Here is a 17,890-nt window from a genome sequence, read left to right on the forward strand (position 1 = left end):
GCAGCTCTACTGCTAATATTTACAGGGTTTAGTGGTTCTCCAGGCTGAAAATCAGCACCCAGTCTCCCCACAGGTGAGAGAAACAACAACTCTCTGGGATTGTGTTAAATTTCAGCTCCATGTGCAAGTAGATAATACCTGGACCTTGAGTACCTTGATCCAAACAAAATCAGGGTTCTTCCAGCAGTTTATAATGTGAAATTTTCCCTTTCTTCTCTCTTTAAAAAACCCTTTTGGGGCATAAACTCTCTAATAATGCATTAGTTTGACAGCACAGCAGAGCTTTTCTCCTGAGGCTGCTATTTGTGCTCACAGTAGTGATATGGTCCAACCTCCAGCCTCGTTTGGGTTGCCTTATCACCCCTGTGTTGGCTCAGAGTTTGCTCACACTGACATGGTTGCATTTGCATTAAACTCAGCACTGGGAGCATTAAAGCAGAGCATGCAGTGGGTGCATATTATAATTGCATTTGTGTGATGTTCTCTGACATCGTGGATACTGCTGAGAGCTAATAAACATCCCCAGCTGCGAGTTCACAGGGACACGTGGGCTTGGAGCAGGCAGGAGAAGACCCAGTGATGGATGGGGGAAGGACTTTAATTGTAGAAGGGACTATAATTTTAAGGGAGCTTGAGGTACTAAAGGTCTGACCCAATTTTCATCCACAGCAGGGCAGACTCAGAGCTGGCTCTGAATTCTGCCTACATGAAACTTCTGTTGCTGAGAGAAGAGTTAGTACCTGATGACCAGTCTTGTCCCCTTGAACATCAGTAACACAAGTTGTGTCAGGCCTAAAGGACATGAGATGGAGAACATCAATGTCTTAATTACAGAAGTATGTGTGGAATTTTGTAGAAGGATCTCTGAGATTTAGTAATTTTCCTCTCCCCTGGGGTACTCCCAAGTGTGAAAGTGTCTGCTCCTCACAAAAAAAAAAAAAATAAATGTATAATTGCATGATCAGTTGATGAAATCAAAGCAAAATTGCTGGAAGACTTCTTCCTGCCCTCCCTATGTTTTTCTAGCATTAACATTCTAGTTTTGTCACCTCTGATCAGGGGAAGATAAATCCTTCCTTTTGTAAGGAGCAAGAAACACTTTCCCTCAGTACATAGAATAATGGCCTCTTCTGTGTATTATTCATATTCCTCTCTTTGTACTTGTCATTTCTCTATATCCTTGGTTGTTGTATACCCCATAATTCTTGGTGGTTTTATCTCAGACCTTTCAAAGAAGGAAGTAAATGGCTTAGGAGACAGGGAGAGGTTTGCTAAGGCATTAAATAGGCTGGCTCATGTAACGTGCAGGTCCCATAACACCACTCCCCGTGGCTGCCAAGCAGCCTCATCAGCTTTCTGGTGGAGAGGGGCCAGTGCTGAAACATCCCTTGCAGCCACAGGTTGTTACTATGTGTGCTCACCTATCCAGGCACATGGTTACCAGCATTTCATTTGGAGTGTTGTTAGTCTGACACGGTGTTGGGAGTAGCTGCTTCAGCATTTTCGGAAGGCAGATCCTTCGTTGCTGCTGAAGCCTGTGCAGCCCTAAATCAGGTGCTTGTGTTGTGCCCTGTCATTTGCTATTTAGTTCTGTCTGAGTTTCTGCTGCACCAAGCTGAAACAAAATGATTTTCATCCCTGCAGTTAGTAGCTGGCTGTAGTTGGATGAATTGAAATGGCTTTTGGGGAGAGTCATCGAGGGGGAAAAAAGAGACTCCCCAGGAGATGATAAAGGGAGTGCGACTTACGCTGATTTAGAATCCTCGCAAAGAAAAAGCAATAAACACAATGAGAGTTACAAATGTATTGATCTGTTTTATCTTGTAGGTGGTTTTTCTTGTTTTAAGTATATCATGACTTTAATATTTGCATCCAGGAACAAGCTGTTGCCTCTGGCTTTCACCGACAGCTGGTTTTCTTTTGATACATCCCAGAATCTTCCTGCTGATTCCTGCAATATGTCAAAGAGGCTCAGCAGTTTGTTGCCCTCTCAAGGCTTCACTCTGTTCATTATGGCTTCAAGAGTCCCCAGTTGTCTTCAAGTACAGGCACAGCCTCAAAAGAAAAATTTTTAAAAAGGGTCCTTAGAAGGTGCTGTTGAAGGAGCTGATGATGGCCCACAGGATCTGTCGCTCTTGGTCGTGTCCAACACTGGTTATTGAGATAATATTGATGATCTAAATGCACCTGGCAAATTAAAGGTGTAAAACCTGGTCCTGTAGCTGTACAGCAGTAAACAGAAGGCTCGTGGTTTCTCTTGCACAGACATCTGCTGCTCACTCCTAAGGCAGCCCCATCTCCAGCAAAGCCTTTCAGCCTTTTTAAAAGGGCAAACAGTGACTTGTTTAAAAAAAGTGTCAAGTCATGCTTTTATTTTCGTTGTGGATCTTCTCCCTTCCTTTCTTGCTGGAGAGTTTCTGTAGGAAAAGGCCTTTCTTTGGTAGGCTGTAATTATTGTTACAGCCTCTGACAGCCCTCTGTGGGCAGGGAGGGAGGAGCTGCCTGAGGTGCTCTGGAGCAGCGAGTGCTGTTACAATTGGGCCCTTGAGCATGGAGAAAGATAAACCAAACACACAAAAGGGAAAGCAACTTCCTAGAGAATCACTGCCCGAGCTCCTGAACCTGGTCCTTCAGTGAAACAGCCCCACAGCTGGCTCGTTTCTCTTGTAGTCCAGATTTATTCCTTGTTCTCTGTAGCAGGAACTAGGCATCACTTACCTAATGTGGAAAGACTTTAAGGGGCTCTCTTTGCTGGGATATTTAAATCCAACCAAGACAAGCCATCTTTCTAACAGTGTATCCCAAAGGCAGAAACAAGGTGGTCTGAGGAGGAGCAGGTGATTTATTAGGAAGCACATCAGGCATGATCACGAGGTGGGAACGTAATTTCTCCACTAAGGAATTGGTGAAGGAGTTGAGAGAATTTTTTTTATTATTTTCATTTAATATGGCAAAAAACTTGCCAGTCTGGAGGACCCCTCATAGTCTCTCATAGTGACCCCATGGAAACCCAGGTGGGCTTTATGGATCTGATCCGTGGCCCTTGAGGTCAGCAGGAGTATTTTTTGCTGACTGACTTGAAGGCTCAGGGGCTTCAGATCTGTGCCTAAATACACAGACCACCAGCAACAGCCTCAGGGCACAAGGGTTTGTGCTATTGCTGGGTCAACTTAAAGCATGAAAGAACCGAATTTGGAGGCTGTAGTACAGATCACTGCCAGCATTTGCTAGATTAAGACTCAATTCTGTGATAAAGGAGTTCTGTCTGTTCTATCCCCCTAGACCATCTCTGTAGCATTTCTATCATGCTCCTGCATGCAGATTGCAGCACAAGGTGGGCTTGTTCTCAAACAAAGTCAAGATCAGCAGCAGTGGGAACGTGCCTTAAAGTGACCTTATACAAGTGTGAAAATTGTGATGAGCAAAGTAAGAACCCTGCCAAATATTGGAGTAGGGGTATGAGGGAAACACGTGGCCATAATTCTTGTTCTGTTTTCCAGTTATCTTAGCAGACTTTCTGCTTTGGTGATCACAGTTTTGGCACTTGTCTGTGCCAAAAGGCTGCCCCTGGTTGGTGCTGCTCAGAACTTCAAAGGGACAGGGAGAAGAGGCAGAACTAAAGGGATGGGAGTACATGTTATTATAACACCCGCAGAGTCAGCAGACTCCTGCTGCCTGCAGGGAGTTCTCTCCAGGGCAGTGGGAAAATGCTCCATCCTTGAGTCAGTTTAAGTTAGACTAATTAGATTACAAACGAGGCAGTGCTGCATCTTGGGGGTGAACCACCTGATAATCAGGGTTTTCTTTAGTTGCTTGGACAAGTACCTGGCATGGTACATAACATTTGAAACAACTGCTGGAGTGAATGGCTCCTCTCTTCCTCAGTGTTTTAAGGACACTTGCCCCCTACCTCTTTGGTCTCAACAAAGTTATTTCTCTAAGAGAAAAGGAAACACGACCCTTCCAGCTTCACAGCTGATGGCAGAACTGTATTCATAGCAGCTGCTGAAGGGGGAGTGTGGATGGGATTAAAAACACAAAGGGACTGCATGGGAAGATTACTTCAGGAAGTCACTTGGGGTCTAAGTAATAATCCTAATAACCACTGCAAACAGTAAGTATTTTCCTCAGCAGTGCTATTGCTCTGCCAGCTGGGGGAATGTCACAAATATGCAGCTTAGAGATTTTTTTCTGTAATAATAGAAACTGCCTGTAGTAGGGAATATAATCTCAAAGCATTTACTTATCTAAAAAGTGTCTCTGCTCCTATAAAGTAGATCCGTGGAGGCAATGAGCTTGTATTTACCACGTGGAGCTGAATCTGTGCTCTGGATTCACCCTGGTAGGATTGTTGTTTACACAACAGCCATCTCTGTCTCTCTTCTACCTCTCTCAGCAAGCGCTGTCCATGTGAGAAAGGTGCTTATTCCAACTCTTTTTGACAGCAGAGCAGACACCATGGGCTCCAGTGTTTCCTTATGTAAGGAGTTTATAAATGGGTGTTCACTCAGATACAGGGATTTTACCTCCACAATTATGCATCAGCTTCTTTCCGTTCCTTGCAGAGCCCATGAGATGAATCTTTGACTCACAGCCATTAGTTAGCTTGAGTTTCAAATTAGAAAAGAGCCTTTCCACTCATTCACTGCTGAAGGAAATGGAAGGGTGAGTAAGTCATAAGAAAACTGCAAACTCAGACTGTCCCCATGTCAGCTACGGCCAAGCATCTAAAATCCTTGGTATGAGGAGTACAGAGGTTTTAAAACAGCACTGCAAACCCCTCTCAGGCTCTGTAAAACTTTGGTCCTCAGTAAGTTTCCCTTACATTTCTTGTGAAGCTGTATTTCTTGCTGATTCCATTCCATGAGTAACAGGTAAAGGGTAAAGAAAATAGGGCTGAAAATGTTAGCCTTGTCCCATGTCTCAAACTGTATGTTCCCATCTGCTGATTAAATGCATGCATTGTAAACTCTGAGAAGGAGGTTCTCCTGTGCCATCCTTGGACAGTGCCTATCAGCAAGGGATCTCTATCCTTCTTAATGGGAATGGATTTTTCCATTTTGAGATGCCAACCTCAAGTGCTGCAAGAGTATTGAGGGTAACAAAAAAGAAAAAATAAGGGATTTGTGTTATTGAAAACACTTATTCTTCTGCTTTCAGTTTTCCATCTTCCTCTTTTCTTAATAGCTGTGAGAATTCATTCCAAGTGGCTCTGGGAGCTGAGGCTTAAAACCCCCATAAATATCTAATCCCTGCAATACTTCCTGTAAAATGCAAAATTGTGGGAGTTGGCGCCAGCTCCCGTGTCCAAAGAAATTCCTGAAGCTGTGAAATGGGGACTTAAGAAAAGTAAGGTGTTTGCTGAACTGGAGCTATTTGGTGCGTGGTTTTTGCTTTCTTCTACTGAGGGCTCTCTTGTCTCCCTGTCTTGTTACTGCTCTGAGAGTTTGAGCTCAGTGTCAGTGGTTTTGCCACCTGAGTGGCCCCAGAAATGCAATCAGCCAAGGCAGAGGGCAGGCAGAGCTTCTGGCAGCATTGCAGGAGCTCCCTTGTGTCCTGAGCTCCTGTCTCAGGTCCAAATACTCACCTGGACCAGTGGATTTGGGAACCCCTTGGCAATACCTGGGCTGAACGTGGTGGTTTCTCTGCAGGCAGGATGAGCTGCAGTGAAATGCAGTAGCAGCTCTGTGACAGCTGCTGGGAACTTCAGGAGCTTCCAGTGTTTATCTTTGCTGGAGGCAGAATGTTAGCAGGTTGTAAATTCAGATTAGGTTTCCTCACAGCTTGGAAGACAAATCCAGATTCTCTGTGTTGTGTAGTTCCCTCCTGCTTTTATTTATATATATATTTATGTGTTGTTTTTTTTCCTCCTGCCTTCCCTAAGCCCTTAACCAGTGCTGTTAACATTTGGTGCTGGAGAAAGCAGTTTTGCCATGAGATCTGTGAGGAGGTTCAGTCACTGCCTCTGTGGTTTAACTAATGGTATCCAAGCTTCACAGAAAGCATCTCTTTCTCTTTTTCTTTTAAAATTTAATTGTGGGATAGCTGACACTTCAAGAGAACTGGTAGTGCTTGCAAAGAGTTAACCACAGAAATCATCCCAAACCAAAGAGCTGTGTCACTGGAACATCCCAAAGCACATTGGATTTCTTCTTTGGGGAAAAAAACCCCAAAACTAAAATACAGCTGACAGCATCTACCTCGTGCCTTGCAGCTGAGCTCTTCAAAGCTTCCTAAGGGATGTGAAGCACCTATTCCTACTGAAATAAAAGCCAGCTGATTTTCCTCCAGTCTCGGAGAATTGCGCTTATGTAAGAAACGTTACAAAAGAACAGCCCTTGAGCTATTTCAGATCCCAGGATTCCTCGCTGGCAATGGAAGGAATTTGTGTAATTTTGAGGGACAGTGAAGTCACCAAAATATGCAGTTTTGAGGAAGTTGAATTGAGTCCAATTTCAGAAATACTGAAATCTGCCTCAGCTGCTCACTGTATTCAAGAAGCTTAAGCATTCTGGTGTGGAGGTTCTTAAGGATTTGATTACTGCATTTTCAAAGTAAAATATTTCAATTTTTTGTTTGTTTGTTTTTATGTGGTTTTATTTATTTTTTTTTAAGTCCTTTTAAATAAAGCACCATTCTGGTCTGTTTGAAGTGAAAGGGAAAATGCAAGGAGCAAAGAGCAAGAACTAAATACTGAGAGTTTTTAGCTGTTTTGACATTTTAAAGGGTGTTTACTCTTTTCCTACAAAAGTTGTTTCCTGAAGGCCTTTTCTGGTTACACCACGAGAAAGAAAATGTCTGAAGGAGAAAGGATGCTCTGAGGAGCCAGGTCTTTGCTTTTACTGATGATTAGCCTATGCTGTAAATGTATAAATCCAAGAAAACAAAATGCATGGATGGCCCTTTGCACTACCCTTCTTAATGGGAACCAAATCTGAAATACTACTATTAGCAGTAATTTATTACCTAATAAACGTAGCACCTAAATTCCCCAGTTGAGACAGGGCTCTCTTTTGCTGTTTATCTGTGCATGTGGCTTGGAAATGAAAACCTCTGTAGCAAAGAGGAGGCCACACAGAGCACTGGTGGACATCTGCTTGCTGGAGCAGGATGGATCAAACAAGGATCCTGTGGCTTGTGTGGAGTGGTGCAGGAAGCCTGGAGCTGATACCTGATCCCCACATCCCCTCAGCTGAGCCACAGCCACTTAATCACCCTTACTCTGTCCGTGGATTTTGCAAATTAAAGGATCATATTTGAAGGGTTGACACAGCTAAGCAGGTCGTATTCTTCTGTTCCACGTTTGGCTTCTCAGCTTCTCGTGAATAATGTTTTGCAGGCAGATGTCTGTCCTGTTCCTTCCAAGCTGCAGTGAGATCTGGCAACTCATTTCACATAGAAAGATGAAAGGAAAAATATTTACTTAATAAAACAAATCTTGCTTAATTGCTGTGGTTAGTCTCTTGCTTGGGTTTTATGGATTCCTGCAGCTGGCTTTAATCTCCTGATTTACTCTTGGAACAAAAGAGGAGAGGACTGAACATTAATTATGGCAGGAAGAAGTTGAATTTTTTCTGGCAGAACTTGTGAAGTTTTGAGACTCATTGTAAAGTGCAGCCCAGAAACAGCCCACCAGGAGAGGCTCGTTGGGTTTCAGGAGATTCCTTAAAATCATTTCCCACCGTGTGACCTTTACAGTCAGTAAGGTCAAGGGCTTCTGCTGGTCTGGGCAACTAAGGGAGGGTTAGAAAAGCAGCAAAAGAAACGTCGAGGCTCCAGAGAAGACTGACCAAAAGGGGTCAGCATTTGTTAAGTTGAAACACCGACTTGATAAATACGAAGAGACAAAAGATTTCCGTGCGGGGATGCAGAGGACTGAGCAGGAGCAGCCTCGCCCTTGCCCACCAGGTGAGGTGCAGGGTGCCCACGCAGGACCCAGGGACTGCCTGGGAGATGAGCCCTTCCCCCGGTCACCCTGAGCCTGCCTCTGTCCCTGATGTTTATGTTTTGAATACTCACTGAGGAGAAGTCTCCTGGCACAGCAGCTCTGACAGCAGATGTGAGCTGAAGAGACTGTGCAAAGCAGTGGTCACTGATCTGAACCCAGACTGCTCCCAGATCAAAGGACAGCGGGGCCGGGGCCGGGAATAGCATGGCATTTATCAGGAGCACAGAAGATGCAGGGCTCGGAATAACCCTCTGGAAACGAACAGCCTAACAGGAAACAGAAGGCTTAGTGTCTGCAAAACTATTCCAGATATTATGGAGATGACTGATTATTGGAATTTAGAATTGATTTAGCCTTTTTATTCTTCAGTGCAGCCTTGTCTACCCAAGCTGCTCTGTAAAGCTGCTCCCCCCAGGTAAGAGGTGCCTGCTGCTGCTGAGGGTATTGCCTTGCCCTGTCTGCAGCCCTTGCCTCGTGCTCCTGCACTTCCCTGGCACTGACACTGCTGCTTTCCTGATCTTGCAGTGAGCCATCCAGGAAGCTAAATCATCCTCTGGTTAATGCTGCCAGCTCAGTGCTCAGCTGGGTGTTAATGCCAGGCCAGAGGGAGTCAGGGAGCTGTGCAGCTCCTCAGCAGCCTCACAGGGTGTGATTCTCCTTTGCAGGTGCTTACCTGTGTCACAGCACACCCAGGCAGTGCAGCCCTGCCTGGATCCGTGTTTTGAGTGACTCTCTCTGGAATAAGGGAGGTGATGCTCTCTGGGATTAGCATACATCAGCAAAATCATATGTGTGAAGAGCTGTTTGGAGCACTCAGCAGTCTGCCCTCTCTATAGCACTGCTGCAGGTAGCAGAACCCTTCCACAGCCAGAGCAGTTTTGCAAGATTAAAATTTAAATTTAAATAGGGAGCTATAATTTGAGCTCCTTAAGTCATAAGTCACATCTTCAGCTCTGGCTGTTGCTGATTCAATTGCCTTTTGGTTACTGTCTTTAATAGTTGTATGGTATTATGTCTAAATACTGCTGAGCTTTCTTGTGATTTGAGGACAGTGGAATGGAACAGTTAGATTTGCATCTGTAACTGATCAGAAGGTATTAATTAGAAGCATCATTTCTAAGTTTGACATGTTGTGAAGATAAGGTGCTAAATGGAAATCTCCATATATAACTGAAAGCTTCAAGTTGGAAATGAAATATTTGCTTGGAAATTGCACATTTACAGAGGTTCCCTTGCTGTGAGATTATGTAAGTAAATAAATGCTTTCACTTGGTCTCAACAAAAATTAAGTAATGATTCCTAGGTAAGCTGCTGAAGACTCTGTAATGTCTTTGAGATGCTGCTTGTTCTGCACGCCAGCAAAATCTTTTAATTCTCCATCTGAGAGATTTAAAGGCAGACAGTTATTTTGAGACAAAGCTGAGGCAGAGATTTCCTGCGCTATGAATTAAAAACCTTAGAAGTTCAAGCAAGAAAACCTTCCAGTGTTCTGGCTGCCATGTGTTCCTAAAGCTGGAAAACCTGCTTTCAGATGGATGGAGCCCTCCATCCAGTGTGGGATTGAAGCTGACCTCGGGTGTTCTGCTCCGTTCTTAATGACAATCTGCCTTTCATCTTCCCATCGCAAGGTTTGCCTTTGTCAGGAGATCAAAAACTGTGCTGAACTTCCAGCATGCAGAAAATCAGCCTCAAATAAACGAGCTGCTGCCCTTGGGTTTTGTGCACATGTGGGTGACTTGCTTAGCAGGGTCTGTGTTTGGGCCCAGAGAAAGGAAAGGATGATATTTTTTGTCAATAGGCAGCAGATTCGGGACTGTGGTTTTGTTACCACCATGGTGAGCACACAGACAAAGGGACAGGGACAGCTCAGTGACACTCACAGAAAATTGTCTAGAATAACACTGGAGGGGAAGATTTTGACCCCACTTTGGGTGGAAGTCCAAGCTGACAAGTTGTGTCTGGTAGATGCCTGCAGGTCGTAAAAAAGCCTCTGTGTGAGGACAGCCATCTACTTGGGAATAAGTAGACACGTCAGAGAACTTCCCAGTGGGAGTGGGGAACCCCACATTAAGGAAACCTGGTGTATTTGAGCTGTTTGTCCTCTCCATTTATGGTCACCATACCTGCCTGCCTTAAGTAAACATGGTAAATGTATGTATACTGTGATGTTAGGTGGGTAAATACAGGAGACTGTCAAGTAATTTGGCCTCCAGGTCCTCTGTCCTGGTGTTTATTGAGGTAGTATAACTTACAAATTTTTATGTACAAAGTTGGCACTGTTGATTCTAAAAAATGAATATTTAATCACAAGCATACAGCAAGGTCAACAAATCTTTGGTAAGGAATTAAACAGACTTTTCCTTGCTAGCACTCAAACACCAAGTAAATAAAAAGTTAGTGAAATCATTTTTTAGTGTATGTGTACAGACTGCATTTGAAAATGTATGGGGCTCGGTACTGTCTGACTTAACTCTGATTCATCCATTGACCTTGTTATATAAAACTCAATGCCCTTTTTAGAGGGGGAGTTGCAAATGGTGCTTCTGCATATTTATTTCGGAAGTTCAATCTTCTGGGTGTTCATACCCTAATTCCAGTGCTAAGTGCAATCACAACATTGATTTTTCTCACTAAACATAACCTACTTTAGCCCGGGATGGAATTTTTTTTTTTTTTTTTTAATGGGCTTTATATAATGGCATATGTGAAACCCACTCAACTTAATACCCCACACTGTAGTTAATTAACAAAATGGCATTGTAGCCCTGGCCCCTTATCCTCTGGCAGTGCATTTTACCACTAACCTTGGCCACACCAAATGTCCATCCTAATTAACAGGAGCCCAGGTATTGACCATGGCAAGCTGTATGGTGGAAAGAGCAATTTGCAGCTGCTGACAAAGTCGTAATTCTGTTGAAAATCCAAACATGGGAACATCACTTGGAGAGGTGTTTTGCCATTTCAGAGCCCGCCTCAAGGAACAGCTGAATGAAGTGTCTGAACTTTGAGTTTTTATTTCTCTCCAGTTGCTAAATATCAGTGTCCTAAAATACATCCAAACACTCCTGAAATACAGACTTCCAGAGGCACACTGCTGGGTTTAGTCAAGATTGGTAGTAGTGTTTTCATAATACTGAAAAGTTTATTTTGTGCATTTCTTTGAGCTGTAATATGCTGGAAGACTTAATGGGACTTGAAGCTTTGATGAACCTTCAGTAACGAGTTTGATCCTTCCTTTGCTTTCTCTGGTTTTGTTTCTGAGTAATTCAGCTGAAGGCACTACAGATGCATCAGGTTTGTGCCAGTTTTACAAGAGCAAGGCAGCAATTCTGTGAAGCTGTGTGGTGTTTCATGTTACAAATGAGAGGATTAAGCATTCATGCTCTTATACTGAGAAAAAAAAAAGTTTTCTTCTTCAATGCCTTAAATTAATTGTGTTTTGTCTCGCTGTTGAAAAACTGCAGCAAGAAGACAAGTGCTCTCTGTCATTCAGAACTACAGTTTTTAATTGTTTTATTGGCTGAAGATGCAAAAAGACCTTTTTTTTTTTAAAACAAAAAGTAACTTATGTGCTGAGTCCTCATAAATGTCAAGAAGATACCAGAATCTTGTTAGATGATGATTTCTGCTCAGTAAATAACGTTTTGTGTTTCATTTGTCATTCCTGGTGCTTTGTAGTAGAACTGAAGATCAGCAGTTAAACATCCTGCACCCAAACAACATCTTTGCTGGGAATTCCTTGTACAAATGCTCTTTAATTAAGCAAGTGCTCTTTAATTAACCCTCCATACAGTTGTTGCTGATGTTATTAGCATCACTAGATAAATACAGTTAACTTTTCCACAGGGCATAACAAAGTGGCAGCAATTTGCATCCTGTAAGAAGATCTCTGAGTTGCTGAGTCTTGTCTTAACCAACAGCTAAATCCTCTCCAGGCTGGAGATTTCAAACAGAAATCTCTTTGGGAATCTGTCATAAAGAGGGAATTGTTAGGCAGAACAGCAAAAACCTGTCCACTGATCTCTAGAAGAATATCATATGGAATAAAAATAGGTTATTAAAGAAAACTCTAGTGAAGAATTCCTCTGTGCAATGATGAAAAACAACTTCATCTTGATACAGAAGAACAGAACCTTCCTGAGTTTTCTTTGTTGAGATAAGTTTCTCTGTGGAAGAAATTATTGCCAAAACAGAGAAAAGAACCTCGAGTGCAGCTTTTCCTACAATGTTCAGTTTTAATCCTAATTCCAGTCTGCTGCTGGCAGAACATATAAAGGCACTGAGCTGGTTCTGTCCAAAAAAAGTGATGTGTTGCCACAGATCTGCATTCTTAATACTACTCTCTTATTTATTGGTGGATTAGAAGACTATCTAATACTTGTCTTAAAGCTGATATATTGAGATTTCCATGCCTGAGCTGCACTCAAAGATCACAGTCCTGAATGACTCTTGTAAACCTTTCACAATTGCTGTTCCCAACAGGGCAAAGGTGAAGAAAGGTGTGAACATTCTCAGTGCAAAGACAAGTGACCCCCAGCAGTGGGACGTGAAGCAAGAGGTGGGGAATGGTGGAAAGCACTCAACCACAACTGTTATTTGTCAGAGGATAGCACCAAGTTCAAGGAACAGGTATGAAACCTCATATTCTCAGCACATTAAACTCATTTATATCTGTGATAACATTCATTGGTTGAAAGGGCTTAAGGCTTGTGGCTATTAAACCTGCAGCCTGGAAATCTGGAGACACTTATTTTAACTGTGGTACCATCTGCTGGTCTGTAACAGGTAATAAAATTCACCAGTTCAAATTAAAAAAAAAAATAAAAATTAACGGAATAGACCTACGTTGGGGGTGGGTGGGTGTGTAATTTTGGCATGAATAGGAATATTCTTAATCTCAAAGGGTTTTAGTGAACATAATTTTTTGGCTTGATGGTTTTGGTGTGTTCTTACTGAGACTTGGCCTGGTTGTTCCACAGACACAAAATCAGTGCTTGCTCCATGAGTAGGATTGTCTTCCGTGGCACACAGGAAAGTTATACCTTGCTGCTTTCAGTGGAAATTCTTTTGCTCTTCCCAGATGCCATCCAAATGGATCCTCACAACGTTGCTGTACATTAATCTGTGCAGAGCATTTCCCTTGTGCAGATCCCAGCAATGCCTCCCTGGCTCTGTGTTTATTCTTAGCCACAGGCCTGGGCTCACTGAAGAGCATCACAAAATCTTGGGTGGATGCTGGGCTGGTTCTTGCTTTCCCATGCAGCTGGTTTGTGCTGTCTTCAGGCACACAAAACCTGAGCAGGTTTCAGCTTTTGCGTTCCGTGCCCAAATATTGGGCATCTTTGAAGTGTAGACATTTCTCCCATCATGAGCAGCTCGTGGCAAGATGATTCTCTGATTCAATGTGTTTACACTTGCTGAGTGATCTTCCCTTGTCCTTGTCCCGACCCATGACCCTTTCATTCTGTTTTTCTCTCCCTGTGCTGCTGAGGAGGAGAATGGTGGAGCTGCTTTAGTGCAGCCAGGGTCAACCCCCCTCAGGACTGGTAAAGGGAAAGCAAAGAGACATCATCTGAGCTTTCCAGAGCTAAAAATGCCCAAACCCAGAACAGTTTGAAAGGGAGGACATAGCTTTAGAATAGCACATAGCTCTGAGTGTATTTGCAACAGAGGAACTATAATAGTCAGGTTATCACACCCCAAATTAAATCTTCTCAATCCAATTTGCATGAAGTCTAATTAACCCATAAAAATATTTTTAGTGCTAATTGTGCAAATAAAAGTCAGTGTTTTAATGAATGCCTCTTCCATTTGTGTATGCAAATACTTGCTGTCTTCTGAAGGCGTGAGGAGCCCAGGTTTGAGTGAAAGGTTTGTGTACAAGGATGAGATGGGGGGGAAACCTGGGCATTTGTGCACTGAAATCCCAGTGGGAAAGCAGATGATGGAGTGGGCATTACAGTACTGAGTCTCTAAGTGTCACTTGGAGCCCTCTGCACAGAGCACAAATACTCTATTAAGGTAATTCAATCTGGTTGAGAATTGCAAGTCCCTCATGGGATCTTTCTGTGCTGCCACCAGCGTTTCCAGGCTGGTTTACCAGTGCAGTTTGTGGGGGTGATGTGCAGTTCTCTGGTGAGGTGTGAGGTGCTGTTCTAGAGTTCCAGCACCAACACTGGATAATCTTCTCAGCCAGCTCATAAATATGTTGGTTAATTTGGGCAGAGGAAGGTGATTTCCACTGTGTTTTCAAAGGAGTGCCTGTAAAAACAAGTAAATTAAAGTTTGTAGTTCTTGAGTGCTTTGTAAACATTCATACATCTTGTCAAGAAGTTGACAGTACGTTGTTTTTCTTTACACGAGCAGCTATTCCTAGCAGGGCTCAGGTGGGAGGAAAGGAGAACAAAGCATCTTCTACAGTTGTGCCTTATTTCTCTGTTGCACCCAGCAGGAATATTTGGCTCTCCCTTACTACTGTCACATGTCCCTGGCTGGTTGTGAAGTCAGATTTGTTACTTTATTTCATAACAGGTTATAAGTGCACTGGAGCAGCCAGATAACACTGCATCCAGGATTCATTCTGGTCATAATGGAGAGAGAGATGTGCTGAGTTGTTAAGGACACAGACAGGATATTCTGGCTTTTCTTTGTGTGCTCTTACTCAGGAGTCTCCCTGATGCACCTTGGCAAACCATTGCACTCTTTCCCCTTCATATCCCTAGAAGCAAAGGGCATACTCAATAAAACTACTCATTTTTGTTTCCATGTTGCTTTTCCTTTCTTGCATATTTCTCTGTCATTAGTGTTTGGGTGTAATTGCATTGTGTAAGCACTTTGTATCTGAATGCAACAGCTCCTACACCTTTCACATATATAAATAATAGAACACAAGAGACATATTTTAGATAGGTCACAGCAATAATTGTTTACCATTACCTTTTGAGAATTTAAATGGGTCATGCTTTTTTTTTTGCTTTTTTTAAGTAATATTTGTTCTCTTTGAATTTGTGGTGCTAAAGCCAAGAGCCATTGCTTCTTAGCTTTGATTTATTCAAAAAGGCTTTGCAACTGCAGCAAGTAAATGCAAACAGCTTGAAATCAGCAATGTTTGTGTGCCTCATAATACAATTTCTGCTGAGATTCAAGTAGCTATTGATGAGGATAACAACGGTGTTGATTAGTGAAAACAAGTCTCAGGCTGCTACTTGGTCACTTGTTTTCCTTTGTTGTTTCTTGTTTCTGGAGGGAAGCTGGTAGCTTTGACGTGTGTCCTCGGGGTAGATGAAGAGAGATTTTTTGGTTACTGTTGTAAGCACTTCCATATCTTAGTGTTGCCTCCGTTTGGTCCCAGCCCGAGGCTTGTGTGGTTGATACACACATGTCCTCTGAGAGCAGCCAGAGTGGAAGGGCTCGTGTTGGCTGTGCAGTTTATCCTGGCTTGCCACCACAGGGAATGAGAGCTATTCCAATCCAGAGCAAGGGATGTTTTTAACCCAATTTTCTTTTCTTTTTTCTTAAATCTAGCATACCTCCACCTGCTGGTGTGCTGTCAGCTGTGGGCATGAGAAAGATGGATTAATGGTAGGAGCAAGGAGGGTTAGGGGAGTTTCTTAAGCTGGTTTCTCTGCCAAAGCCAGAGTGCCAGAGCATCCTAAACTGAGAACTAAGAAGCAGGGACAGAGTCTGATCTAGGCCTAACTCCTCTTGCTCCTGCAAACCTGGAAGTGGCCTGGAACAAGATACCTTCAGTCTGTTCTTGGGCTGACGTGCCCTGCCTGTGGATGTGGCACTTTGTTTGTGGAGGGACGGAGTCACCCCCTGCTTTTGATTCCTGTCAGCCAGGCAGAGAAACCGAGTGGGGGAGAACAGAGAGACGTTTAGAAAAACTGACATAATGGAAAACTGCTGTGATGGAGCACTTTATCCTCTTGGCCTTGAACCTTTTGAGAGGCCTGTGGGCTTATGGCTCTCCAGCCATCTGTCTGATAAAGAGGCAGACTCAGGAAGAGTGCTTCCAGATGTTGTGTTTGTGTTTCAGACTGAGTCACAATCACTTATTCCCTCTCGCCACATGTGCACACACGGTTTTTTTTTTTTTTGGATTGGGGTTGTTGTGGCCTTTTTTTTTTTTTTTTCAGCACTGTCTGGGTATCGTTGCATTCACGTGGAAGCAGCTGATTGTGTTCCCAGGTTGTGTTTCCCATCACTGGGGCAGGGAGGAAAGCAACAAAGCCGTTACCATTCCGTGCAGATCTCTCCTCTGTCTGGCAGCACCATATGCTGCCAAGGGGTGTCAGGGAAGGGAATTTCGTGTGATTGAAAAATAAAAGGAAAGTGTATATGTACAACATGAGTCAGACTTGGAAAAGTGTGAGCCATGTGGTGTGTGTCTGGCTACAACAGAAGACAGTCAGTCTGTGCCCAATATATGGGCACACAGAAGAGTATTCACACGTTATGAGCAGGGTAGATGTTATTAATTATTTTAAAATCTGGGTCATCTTTCCCCTGGCAGTTTTGGGTCAGAGTGGTTTGCAGAGCTCAGCAGAGTGGCAGTGGTGCCTACTGACCTCAAAACCTTGCAGCCTAAGCAGAGGACACGATTCTCACAAGGATTCAGAGGTTTAGTGCTCATGGGTCAGGATTTTTTCATGACAGTTGTTTATCCTTTTGACTGATAATTGAGGCAGGATCAGAGCTGACATGGCACATGCCACTGCTGTAGGTGACTGGGGGGTTGTGCATGTCTTCAGGAGGTCACATTTGTGTCTGCAGAAACTGATTTGTACAAACTGTAGAGGTACTTGGGGAGGAAGACATCAGCAATGGATTTCTTACACCATTAAACTCTGAAACAGAAACAATTTCCATTCATTTTTGGGAAATTCCCATATGAGCAGGCATTATTACAGATATAGACGTATTATAGGTACAGAAATATAGAGATATATGAACAAAAGGAGAGCTAGAGAGAATCTCCATTCTTTACTGGGAACAGGGGGAAACAATGGCAAAGGATGAGGAAAAGGCTTGAGGTACTTCATGCCTTCTTTGCCTCAGTCTGTTTTTCTCTGGGTGTCCAACCCCCTGAGCTGAAAGACAGGGATGGGGAGCAGAATGAAGCCCCCATAATCCAAGGAGTAATTGGAAAAATTACCTGGGGACTGTTGGTCAGCAGCTGGCTCTGTATGAGCCAGTCGTGTGCCCGGGTGGGGCAAGAGGAAATGGCCTCGGATTGCACCAGGGAAGGTTTAGATTGGATGGGAGGAAAAAATTCATCACTGAAAGTTGTCAAGCCCTGGAACAGGCTTGACACAGGGAGCTGATGGAGTCCCCATCCCTGGAAGTATTTAAAAGACATGTGGGTGTGGTGCTTGGGGACATGGCTTAGTGGTGGCCGTGGAAGTGCTGGGTTAAGATGATCTTAATTTAAGTGTCTTTTTCCAACCTAAACAAGTCTGTGATTCTGGCCTTCTGTTTTAAGCGCTGTGCATATTTTGGTTCAGTCTTTTAGGCTGCTGGAAGCCCTCAGAGCTTCCAAGGTGAGTCATTCTTGTGATGTGCATGTGTCTGCTTAAAATGACACAAGGGAATGTGTGTGTAGCTGTCAGTAATAGTATCAGGTATAATATAGCTCAGGCTTTGCCTACTGCTTTAAAGATCCTTTCCCTCCACGCTTTCTCATCTGATTTCCCAAATAATTTATCTTTGCCTGCTGTCTCTGCATTATGAGATTTCTCTTCGTTAGGATGCCTGCTCCAGGTCAAATTAGGGCACAGATGTCCCCAGCATGCAGTGGAGGTGCCAAAGACACACTGGACATCTGCAGACACGGATGAGGATCAGCCAGCTGTGCCATGTAACAATATCTTTTCTAGGGCACGGAAGACTGGGGTTAGAAGGTTCCTTCCCAAAGGAGCCTTTCATATGGCTCCTCTTTCG

General features: G+C 43.5%; 1 protein-coding gene across 1 annotated transcript in view; it reads left to right on the forward strand.

Moving 5' to 3' along the window:
* The window catches only part of TMEM132C (transmembrane protein 132C), a 193,379-nt gene that overhangs the window by 96,432 nt on the left and 79,057 nt on the right, over window positions 1-17,890 (forward strand). Inside the window, exon 3 of the mRNA XM_050318745.1 lies at window positions 12,431-12,577. Coding sequence (XP_050174702.1) covers window positions 12,431-12,577 — 147 coding nt within the window. The remainder of the gene's footprint in view (window positions 1-12,430; window positions 12,578-17,890) is intronic.

This window comes from Myiozetetes cayanensis, unplaced genomic scaffold, assembly GCF_022539395.1.
Source record: "Myiozetetes cayanensis isolate MyiCay16 unplaced genomic scaffold, myiCay2020 scf21, whole genome shotgun sequence".
Taxonomy (NCBI): Eukaryota; Metazoa; Chordata; class Aves; order Passeriformes; family Tyrannidae; genus Myiozetetes; species Myiozetetes cayanensis.